Raw genomic sequence first — 12,381 nt, 5'->3', positions numbered from 1 at the left:
ACATCAACATAGGTAAAGGAGGGAGAAGCTTTATCTGGCTCCTTGCCCCTTCACATTTTCAAAAGCCAAAGAAACACTTCCTTACCTGCCAGGACCCTGTTAACAGAAGAGTGAGTAGCCAAGCCAGGCTGTCCACGTTCATGAAAAATCCCAGCATAAGGCAAGTACTCAGGCAACAAGAAACGCCTACAAGAAAGAATCACATGTGAAAAGCTGACTAAAGACTACCACGAAACAAAAGAGATACTAACTACCTACACTGAAAAATCTGGGCTAAGGGACCCACTGAATCCACAGATGCCCAGAAAGGAATAAAATCTCCCAAGATTGGTCCTTCCGCAGATTTGTATCTATCTTTTTCTGCCCTTCATTCTAAAGTTCCCCCAACACTTCTGTTCTTAAACAGGATTCTCCCAGCACCACTTTTTCATCTCTTTTGAATGTGGCTAACCATCATCCGTCACGAGTTTAGACAGCAGGGCTGGGCTGTGGGCCCACTAAGAAACAATGCCAGATATGGACAATTCAAAGACCAGAAAGTAGGTTTAAAACTAAATCCTAGGCTCTAAGGAAGGCTCCCTCTGTTGCTAGCAACTCGGTTCTTACCTTGGAACAAAGCGCCCAAGCGAAGGTGCAGACATCCGGGCATTGCGTGGAGCTCGGTGCCTGGATCTGTCACCATTGTCCCTGAAAAAAATAAAAAGACTACACATAAGACAGTCACTAAGGAAGAATCACCCAACAGCCCAAAAAGGAAACATCCCCAAAATGACATTCTTACACTTAGAAGAGGACCCCACAGAAATTAGTCATCTGGCTGCTCACTAATTAGGTGGCATATTAATAAAACATATTTCTGGAGAACCTCAACTAAGAGATTTATGAGCATTTACCAACAGCTCAGGAAGGAGGAGGATTTTTCGTGAGTTAATGTGGTCCCTTAGCGTCTCAAACTGAAGCCACATTTAGATCTTAGGATTTGGAATGGATATATATAAACTTTTTCTATATTGAAAGATGCAAGAAAAATGTGTCTTGGGGGGTTGTCTTACATTATTTATCGTTTTACTTGTTATCCAGACGCCTGCTGTGGGAGGAGGTCTTAAAGGAAGAAAAATTCCCCCACCAATTTCATTTGGCAAATGGTTATCTTCAAATGAAATCTGTTTAGGTCTTCCATGTGGAAAAATCAGTGATAGGTAAAAGAAAAAAAAAATGCACAAGAAAAAGACAGTACCTTCTTTTACGGACTGTCAATGGTGAAGAATATTAGAAAATGTAATCCTATGTTAGGTCATTTGAATACAAAGTCTGGGTGTTTTCTTTATGGACTGTTAACAGTCCATGCAATAGTAATAACTGCCATTTATTAAGTATCTGCTAGGTTCCAATACAAAGGTTATTGATATGTTATCCCATTTAATTCCTCTAGGTAGGCCACGAAGTATTATCACTATTTTACAGAGAAGCGGACTAAAGACCAGAGAGGTAAATACCAAGGTCACATAACTAGTAAGTGGTTAAGGCAGGATTCAAGGAAGATTGGACTTTGAAGTCCTAGATCTTTCCACTACACTTCACTGCTTCCTACAAGAGAAGAGGAAAGGAGCTTCACATGTTTTAGTTTCCAGTACATCAAAGGAATAATAAGCCAAAGGGCACTGGCTGGACAGAGCAGTTAATTAGCGGCTTAACCAACTCCACAAAATAAATGAACCTTTGAGAGCTTGATTTGGGATATTTTCTGAATTCTCCCTTTGGATTATCTTCAAATCAATGAGATAATCTTCAAACTGGCCCTGAAACTGAAGTTAAGGCAACACTTGGCTTTTAAGTGGACCACTGGGAACTTCACAAGCCAGAAACAAAAGTCTATGATGGTTTTTATATCTTGGTAGAATTGGCTGCCGAGCATTAAATGACAAACCAATACCAGAGATATTGGAAGCTGATCCATTGAAAGTATTTGGTTTTTATTTTCCCAAAAGAGAAAGCGTACACTGTGTTCCTTAACATATCTTACTCCTTTGACCTGAAACTCTGCAGATGAAAGGAGGGGCAAGGAGAAAGAGATAAGACTATATGGAATGTAAAAGGGGGGTTAAAGAGAATAATGGAATCAGGAGTTCCTGACCAGCAGACTGCAGTTACTGGGGAGCCCACAAATTATACATGTACACAGAGGAGTAGCTGAATACCAAACAAATAAGACAGTTTCCAAATTAAGCGTACTATTATTTTTCAAATATACTACTGTTGTGATAAATTACTAATTCATTTAAAAGTGCAATTGAATTCATGATAGCTTTTCATTATTGTATATTTCACTTATCAATTAGTACTGAACAAAGTACAACTAATTATCATAAGAGGAGTTAGAAAATATTTTGAAGTTAAAAAGGATCCTAAGTGGGGGAAAGGGTGGAGGCCTCTAAGCCTCAAAAAGATAAAAAACTAGCTGGGCACAGTGGTGTGCATCTGTAGTCTCAGTTACCTGGGAGGCTGAGGTGGGAGGATTGCTTGAGTCCAGGAGTTCAAGGTCAGCCTGGGTAACAAGAGACTCTCATCTCTTTTAAAAAGACAGAGAGCAGGCCGGGCACAGTGGCTCACACCTGTAATCCCAACACTCTGGGAGGCTGAGGTGGGAGGATCACCTAGGGTCAGGAGTTCAAGACCAGCCTAGCCAACATGGTGAAACCCTGTCTCTACTAAAAAAAAAAAAAAAAACACACAAAAAATTAGCCAGGCATGGTGTTGCATCCTGTAATCTCAGCTGTTCGGAGGCTGAGGCAGGAGAATCGCTTGAACCCGGGAGGTGGAGGTTGCAGTGAGTTGAGATTGTGCCTTTGCACTCCAGCCTGGGCGACAAGAGTAAAATTCCGTCTCAAATAAAATAAAATAAAATAAAAAATAGAAAATAAAGCTAGAAAAGAAGCATCATGGGGCAAATCCAATTATTCCACACCCATGAGAGAGAGCTGGCCTTCCCAGAATCACATTACAGAGCTGACAATTTGCTCCCGCAAGATCCAAAGATTCACCTCCTTCTGGACAACAAACACGAATCTATCTCTCGTTAGAAGGGCTGAAGAGCAGGGAAGGAGAAGCCAGTGCACTGGACAGTACTGAGCAGTTGCCAGTGCCCAAAGGTAACACAGAGCTTGGTGAAAGAACACAAGAAGACAACAGAGAAAAAGGGGTAAACCCCAGGGCTGGAGAAAATGTGGGCCCGTACAACGTAGGTCACAAGCATCTTTTTGTTGCCATTAAAACCTAAAAATAATTTCTTTCTGATTCAGTTTATCCCTTCATTTTTTAAAAAAGGGAAGGGGGCTGGGTGTGGTGCCTTACGCCTGTAATCCCAGCACTTTGGGAGGCTGAGGCGGGCGGATCACTTGAAGTTAGAAGTTCGAGACCAGCCTGGTCAACGTGGTGAAACCTCATCTCTACTAAAAATACAAAAATTAGCCAGACGTGATGGCGAGTGCCTGTGATCTCAGCTACTTGGGAGGTTAAGACACAGGAATCGCTTGAACCGGGAGGCGGAGGTTGCAGTGAGCCGAGAGTGCACCACTGCATTCCAGCCTGGGTGACAGAGGGAGACTCTGTCTCAAAAATAAATAAATAAATAAAATAAAATAAAAAAATAAAGGGAAGGGGTTAAGATGATAAATTTTATGTTATGTGTATTTTACCAACATTTTTAAAAACTGATGGAAAAGAGAGGGTGCAAAGTATGGTCAGAGATAATGGCTTTATAGTGTTTAGAGATTACTGGAGGATATATAGAGGAAAACAAGAATGAGATCAGCTGACTCAAATACACGCAGTCTCAGACTGAAGGATACACGAGGCATCATAAAAGAGGCAACACGTTAAGTAAGGGGAGGTGCTCATGCTGGTCCTCAGTTTATTTAACATCTTGGCTAAGAATGGAGAAACAGGAGCTAAATGTCATCTCAATACAAGGCAGAGAAGATTTCAAATTCCAAGTGTTGAGAACTCTGAAGGAGAAATGACAGGAGAGGACCCAGCATGACCAGGAAAATGTGAAACATAATAAACACAATATGAGATGCTGCCTATGGGAGAAAAGAACCCACAGACCTCTAGGATAAAATAGCCTATAACCAAACCAGCTCAAACATTTACTGAGCAGGTAAAACCTTGAATACTGGAATGGGTAAGGTGGCAAAGGTCAAAATATACTACAAAAGGACAAGTTCAACAAGAAGAGGGGAAAAGGCCATCAGTTTTACTATTGGTACACAGAAATCCTGGACCAAAGGCACAGCTCCAAATAACTAAAGGCAGAAACGGTTAACTGATGACTCTCTAGATTCTATAGTTCAGAAAGAGGGGAAGATTCAGAGATAATGGGTTGAGGTGGGAAAAGAAATTTCAATGCATGGGATATTTAGGGGAAGAACTGAAGGGAGAGGGATAAGTTCCAACAGAAGAGCACAATAATTAAAAGTACTTAAAATAATGATATATTTAGAAAACTACACAGAAATCTGCCACTCACTTCTGTGCTGATACAAGGTCGACATCAAGCCAAGGCTCTATGAGATAGAAGGAGACAAATTTGGTCAGGCAGGCAGAGACTGAATATGAGTGAATTGGAAGATATTTGCCAGATGAAAAGTGAGAGAAAGGCAGACCCAGACAGTTTAGGAACAGTGAAGGGTGCTAAATACTGGGCTCTAACAACATAGCCAACACCCTTTCCAAGGGTAGTGACTTAAAAGTGTGAAGAACAGAGTACACAAATATGTTGGTATTGCTCCTCCAACACAGGAGGAATACTTTTCAGGGAAACACCAGAGAAACCCTCATCAATTCCAACAGCCAGAAGCTGACTTTGAGCCAGCAGGATAGAAGCTGGCTGGGTTATTAATGGCTTTCCCAGTTGTTGAACTCTGTGCATCTCTGATTAACTCTCAGAGGGGTATTTGGGAAGGAGTAGGGGGAAAATACTTTCTTTTCAAAGATTTTACCAGAAAAAAACACCCTTCAAACAATCAAGTATCCAAAATAAGTGCTGAATACAAGAAGATGTATTTCCAGAACAAGGGAGAAACACAGCAGCAGCTCTTTTGCTAAATGTCTAGGATTAATTGCCTCAGAGAGAGGCTGTAATTTGAAGGAATGAAAAATGCACCTACAGACTGCTGTCTGAGTCCTGACCAGACAGTCAGGTTGTCATTGCTCCTCAGTGACAAATGGCTCTGACTTGGGCCTTTATAAATGAAGCTCTTGCAGTAAAAAGCTCAAAAGGCCACTGTCCTCTTGACAGTATACAGTTGACTTTGCTGACAATTAGACTATTAAAAAATTTTTTGTTTCCCTATGCTGCTCTGTTTCTACTCAATCTCCAGACAACAGAAGGCCTAGTTGGTATTCCTGTCCCTGGAGAGCACAGTGATCTTGGTCAACTCCTTTCCTTACTGGAGTGCTGTTGGTTAGAAACTGAGGCCCCAGTCTCTACTTTCAATGACTGTGCACATATGCAAGGGCTTTGATTTCTGGAAGGCAGGCACAGCCCCAGCTGATATCATTCATAGGGAATAGCTAATAGCATAGGTCTCCTGGAACTACAGAGCCTTCATTTTTCTCCAAGGAATGGTAATACAAGAGATAATTACCATTTACAAATTCCTCTCCTCCCTTATGTTACCTTTTAATTTCATCTGCCTACATTATGCAAATCCACATTCCTATTGTGCATTTTATGTTAAAAAATAAGCATATAAATCTAAGGGTTATGTCTTCCTCCCCCAAACCCCCACTGCGTAATTCTTTCCTGCTGTATTTTCCCATTCTAAGCCCAAGCACAATCCAGACGTGCTCCATTTTCTTTCTCTTCTTCTGCATTCCTCTTAACAAATATTCATATGTATTTTACTTGCCCAGTAATTCTAATTCTAGAATCCTAAAGTATTAATTCTAAAGTTGCTAAGCAATATTACACATTTTTAAGCAATAAATCAAAGTCCTCAGTAAGAGCTAGAATTCAGGTAAAGTATGTATTTTACAAATACATTGAGGCTCGACAGGTACCATATAGTCTATTCTTAATCCTCAGGAAGGCCCCTTACTTTTCTGAGACTGTTCATTATTGTACTTCTGCCTACTACAGGGGAAATTTTTCTTTTTTTTCTTTTTTTTGAGATGGAGTCTCACTCTGTTACCCAGGCTGGAGTGTAGTGGTGCAATCTCAGTTTACTGCAACCTCCGCCTCCTGGGTTCAAGCAATTCTCTGCCTCAGCCTCCTGAGTAGCTGGGTTTACAGGCGCCCACCACCACGCCCAGCTAATTTTTATATTTTTAGACAGACGGGGTTTCACCATCTTGGCCAGGCTAGTCTTGAACTTCTGACCTTGTGATCCATCTGCCTCGGCCTCCAAAGTACTGGGATTACAGGCGTGAGCCACCGCCCCCGGCTGATGGGAAATTTTTCTAGATAGTTAACTCCAACAAAGATCCAAGAAGCTTAAAGCTACAAGAATCCGAGGTTATCTAATCTCATTTTACACATCAGATACTGAGGACTAGGATGGGAAAGGGGCCTGCTCAAGATCAGATAATAAATCACAGCCTCAGCCAAGACTAGAACCCAGGACTATTCCCTAGACAATAGCTGTCAGGCTGTGGGGCCAGCAGGCATTGACAAGCGATCTCAATGCCAGTCACTGCTGTTCTAAGAAGCGGTGATTGCTAATTTATAAATTTAGTTCAAAACTGGATCCAGTAAGAGTAAAAAAGGACTTAGATAGCACTTTTTTTTAGACAAGAAAAGTAAGATGGCTGTGCTTTCAGGAAGCTTATTCCCCTAAAACATTCACAAACAGGCTCCACGCTTAGAAAACATCAAGCCCTCAGACAATCAATACTTCCAATGCAACCCTCAGATATCTTCACCTGTACTATGCCCACTGCTTTCTAACTGGTTCTTCTGCATCAGTACACTTGTCACTTTAGGTCACCTTAACCTATGCTATCAGAGTTAGCTGCCTAAAATACATATTGGATGATGGCTGGCCTGAGACAAAGTCCAAACTTCTCAGCCAGGCATTCCAGGCCATCCAGAGTTCAGGGCTTTCTGATATCTCTCTCATATCACAAACACTCCATAGCTCTAGCCACAGATCTATTCTGGGTCCCTGAATAAGCCCTGTAAATCTCCTGTCTCTACGTTTTTGCTTAAGCTACTCCCTTTATCTAGAATCTCCTCGCTATACCCATCATCCATATCAATTCCTCTCTCACAGTTCTATGCAGTCTGTAATACCCAGCTCAAATCCATGAAGCTTTCTCATCTCTCCCCAAATACTCTCTCCCTTTATACAATGCTCTCCTAGTATTTTAGTGGTAACTTATTACAGTCTATCTTTTTAGATACTTAGTAAAACTTGATGCTATTCCATAACTTAAAACGCTTCAATGACTCCCTCTTCCCTATGGGATAAAGTTCATCTCCTTTGCAAGGCATGCAAGTCAAAGATCTAGCTCCATTCCAGGTGCTCATGTGCCACACATCTTTAACTTTACAGTCTGGCCACACCTATCAACAAAGCAATTCCCCAAATATTCCATGCTGTTTCATGTTTCTATGACCATGCATTTACAGTTGGTACTCAAATAATGTTGTTTCATTCAATGTTGTTTTGTATAATGTTGATGAGGGAAAAAAATAAATTCCTGGCCATGGCCACTGTCTGAGTTTGCACACTTCCCCATGTCTGTGTGGGTTTTCTCTGGGCATTCCAGTTTCCTCTCACATCCCAAAGATGTGCACATTAGAGGAACTGGCATGCCTAGACTACCTTAGTCTGAGTGAGTGTGGGTGTGTGCGTGAGTGCACCCTGTGACGGAATGGCATCCTGTCCAGGGCAGGTTCTCCCCGTGTACCCTGAGCTGCCAGGATAGGCTCCAGCCACCTGTGAGCCAGAATGGGAATAAGCAGGTTGGAAAATAAATAAATGAATACAAAATAATGTAAAAATATGTAAGGCATACAATAATCATACAGATGCACAACAATAATGATGCAGTACTAAGTCTCAGGGCACTCACCATATTTGTTCCTGTTTATGTTTTAACTACTATGTAGTTAAAACATGGATGTATTCCTCACAATTTTCACTTTGCAAACATCTATTCCTTGATTTACCTCACCCCACATTGACCACTGTCACTCACTGATTCACCAAAAATCAAATAATTATATTTCTATTAATCTTTCTTAGATGTACATACAGCTCACATTTATTTCAATGTTCAATATAAGAAGTGTTTTGGGTGTTTTAGATGCTTGGTGACGTTTTTGTAGCCAGAAATATGTCACAGGAACTTAACTCTTGTTCATATCAATTAGCCTATGGTAAAATTGGTTTCATTATAGTAGTTTCGCTTAAGTTACAGTTTCCAAAGAGGAATTACTGTACTTGCCTTTCTCCTAAGTATACCTAAAGAAAGACCCTATTTTAAGACTTACAGCTCTTCTCTAAGCCATTCTGTAAAGACATTCGACCACTACAAAAATTATCTGGAAAATAAGAGAGGTTTTTGTCTCTCTCCAGGTCATTTTCTTTCTTTCTTTTTTTTTTAATCTTTTATGAAAATAAAAAACTGCACAGGCTGGAGAGCAGTGGCATAATCTCGGCTCACTGCAATCTCCACCTCCCAGGTTCAAGCAGTTCTCCTGCCTCAGCCTCTTGAGTAGCTGGGACTGCAGGTGGAGAAGTTTTTGTCTTGTTCCACATTAAGAACTAATTTTGTATAATACCACCACTCAATAAATGTAGATGGCTGGCTGATTCCTAACTGCTTTAAGCAGGTTCCAACCTATAAAGAGAGTAACTTTACAGTGTGTTTCCTCAGCGTTTCTCTTGCACGCCTAATATTAGAGTCTGTGGCTCATAAGACAAAGGAAAAGACAAAGGGAACTCCATTTCAAAATGAAGCAGATAATACCCTATCCCTCTCTGATGATTTTACTTGCCAAAAGTTACCCCCTCTTCCTTGGGTACAAGTTACATATTTGTTATTAGAGGGTAGTCACTGATTCCTACAGAAGTCCTAGAAATTCCCGGCTCAGAAGAGAGCAGGAAGAAGTACTATCAAGGACAGGTGGCTAGAATTCTAGTCAGGAGAACTTGAAATACATGAGTCATCAGGTCTATCACCTGATAAGAATGGTATTCTCTAGTTTCTAACATATCTTCTTTGCCATGACTCAACTAGGCTTTTTAAGTTATATCAAAAGGGCAGATGAAGAATATTAAATTGTGGGCCAGATGTGGTGGCTCATGCCTGTAATCCCAGCACTTTGGGAAGCGAAGGCAGGAGGATCGCTTGAGCTCAGGAGCTCGAGATCAGCATACACAGTAAGACCCTGTCTCTACCCCCACAAAAAAAAAATTAGCTGGGCATGGTGGTCCATGCCCATAGTCTCAGCTACTCAGGAGGCTGAGGCAGGAGGATCCCTTGAGCCCAAGAGTTCAAGGCATCACACCACTGCTCTCCAGCCTGGGCAACAGAGCGAAACCCTGTCTCAAAAAAAAAAAAAAAGTTGTGAACGAAAGGCAAGCGACTTCCCCTAAGCCACACCCAATCAGATGGCAGAGCTGAGTAACAGCCTTCAGAACTTTCCTCAGCCACATCATACACCAAGAAGACCTTTTAATGACTTATTTGCCAGAAGATTATTTAGCAAGGGAACCATAAAAGGAGAATCTCTCGTTGCATGAAACTCTTGTGTACATATGCATATGGTATTTCCAGAATATATCATTCCAAACTAAGGAACCAGAACCCATCTCTCGCTCCTGGAAATTACTGTCATACAAGTAGACAGTTTTGCACACAGGCATACCTTGAAGATATTGCAGGTGTGGTTCCAGACCACCACAATTTAAGGCAAATAGTGCAATAAAGCAAGCCACATGAAATTTTGGTTTCCTAGTGCATATAAAAGCTATGTTTACACTATATAGACTACTGGATATGTAACAGCATTATGTCTTAAAAAACAATGCGCATACCTTAATTAAAAATACTTTATTGCTAAAAAAAATGCTAAGGATCATCTGAGCCTTCACTGAGTTGTAACATTTTTGATGGTAGAGGGTTCTGCCTCAATGTTGATGACTGCTGACTGATCAGAGTGGTGGTTGCTGAAGGCTGGAGTGGCTGTGGCAATTTCTGAAAATAAGACAACAATGAAGTTTTGCTGCATTGGTTGACTCTTCCTTTCATAAAAGATTTCTTTGCAGCATGTGATGCTGTGTGATAGTGTTTTAACCACAGCACAACTGCTTTCAAAATCGGAGCTAATTTTCTCAAGCCCTTTATCAACTAAGTTTATGGAATATTCTAAATCTTTTGTTGACATTTTAACTATGTTTATAGCAGTCTCACCACAAATAGATTACATCTTTAAAAAACTACTTCCTCAAGGTGTCTATGCTGAGAATAAAAATTTTTAAATAATTTTAAAAAGAAACCACCTTCTTTGCTCATCTATGAGAAATAACTCCTCATCCACTGAAGATTTTATCTTTTGGTGGTCTTTTTTTTTTTTTTTTTTCTTGAGACGGAGTTTCGCTCATTGCCTAGCCCAGGTTGGAGTGCAATGGTGCGATCTCAGCTCACTGCAACCTCCACCTCCCGATTTCAAGCGACTCTCCTGCCTCAGCCTCCCGAGTAGCTGGGATTACAGGCATGCGCCACCTCTCCTGGCTCATTTTGTATGTTTAGTAGAGACGGGGTTTCTCCATGTTGGTCAGGCTAGTCTCGAACTCCAGACCTCAGGTGATCCCCTCCGCCTCAGCCTCCCAAAGTGCTGGGATTACAGGCGTGAGCCACCGGGCCCAGCCTTTTTTTTTTTTTTTTTAAAGATAAGGTCTTGCTCTGTCACCCAGGCAGTGGCGCAATCTCGGCTCACTGTAGCCTCAACCTCCCAGGCTCAAGTGGTTCTCCTACCTCAGCCTCAGTAGCTGGCAATACAGGCATGCACCACCGTGCCCGGCTAATTTTTGTATTTTTTTTTTGGTAGAGACAGGGTTTCACCACGTTGCCCAGGCTGGTCTTGAAATCTTGGACTCAAGCAATCCTCCCACCTCAGCCTCCTAAATTTCTGGGATTACAGGTGTGAGCCACCACACCTGGCCTCACTCAGGTTTTGTTTTTTTTTTTTTGAGACAGAGTCTCACTCAATCACCCAGGCTGGAGTGCAGTGGCACCATATTGGCTTCCTGCAACCTCCACCTCCCAGGTTCAAGCGATTCTCCTGCCTCAGCCTCCCAAGTAGCTGAGATTACAGGTGCCTGCCACCACACCCAACTAGTTTTTGTATTTTTAGTAGAGACAGCGTTTCACCATGTTGGCCAGGCTGGTCTCAAACTCCTGACCTCAAATGATCCGCCTGCCTCGGCCTCCCAAAGTGCTGGGATTACAGGCGTGAGCCACCACGCCAAGTTTTATCATGAGACTGCAATAATTCAGTCACATCTCCAGGCTCCACTTCTAATTCTCATTATCTTGCTATTTCTACCACATCTGCAGTTACTTCCTTCACTACAGTCTTGAATCTCTGAAAGTCATCCATGAAAGTTGGAATCAACTTTTTCCAAACTTCTGTATCATGTTGATATTTCTCCTTCTTCCCATGAATTGCCAAAACTCTTAATGGCAACTAGAATCACAAATCCTTTCCAGAAGGTTTCAATTTACTTTGCCCAGATTCATAAGTGGAATCACTATCAATAGCACTACGGCCTTATTTCCTTTCTTTTCTTTTTTTTTTTTTTTGAGATGGAATCTCGCTCTGTCACACAGGCTTGAGTGCAGTGACATGACTCTGGCTGACTGCAATCTCCGCCTCCCAGGTTCAAGCGATTCTTCTGCCTCAGCCTCCTGAGTAGCTGGGACTACAGGTGAGTGCCACCACGCCTGGCTAATTTTTGTATTTTTAGTAGAGATGGGGTTTTGCCATGTTGGCCAGGCTGGTCTCGAACTCCTGACCTCACGTGATCTACCCGCCTTGGCCTCCCAAAGTACCGGGATTACAGGTGTGAGCCACCACACCTGGCTGGCCTTATTTCTTATTAAGACTTGAAAATCAAAATTACTTCTGGACCCATGGGCTGCAGAATGGACGTTGTGTTACTAGGCATGAGAACAACATTAATCTTCTTGTACATCTCCATCAGAGGTCTTGGTGACCAGGTGCATTGTCAGTGACCACTTACATTATATTTGTTTATTTTTATTTATTTTGAGACAGGGTCTTGCTCTGTTGCCCAGGCTGGAGTGCAGAGGCGTGATCACAGCTCATTGCAGGCTTGACCTCCAGGGCTTGAGCAATCTTCCCAC

The 12,381-nt window shown here is 41.8% G+C and overlaps 1 protein-coding gene across 15 annotated transcripts in view; it reads right to left on the bottom strand.

Annotated features, from left to right (window-relative positions):
- AMBRA1 (autophagy and beclin 1 regulator 1) overlaps positions 1-12,381 on the bottom strand; it is a 198,378-nt gene that overhangs the window by 95,727 nt on the left and 90,270 nt on the right. For all 15 annotated transcript variants that reach the window (XM_054439737.2, XM_054439746.2, XM_054439747.2 and 12 more), the window contains 2 exons: positions 607-687; positions 86-186 (listed from right to left, as the gene is read on the bottom strand). In XM_054439737.2, the coding sequence (XP_054295712.2) occupies positions 86-186; positions 607-687 (182 nt within the window). The remainder of the gene's footprint in view (positions 1-85; positions 187-606; positions 688-12,381) is intronic.

The sequence above is a fragment of the Pongo pygmaeus genome, chromosome 9 (genome assembly GCF_028885625.2).
Source record: "Pongo pygmaeus isolate AG05252 chromosome 9, NHGRI_mPonPyg2-v2.0_pri, whole genome shotgun sequence".
Classification (NCBI taxonomy): Eukaryota; Metazoa; Chordata; class Mammalia; order Primates; family Hominidae; genus Pongo; species Pongo pygmaeus.
This window is presented reverse-complemented; position numbering and strand designations above follow the sequence as displayed.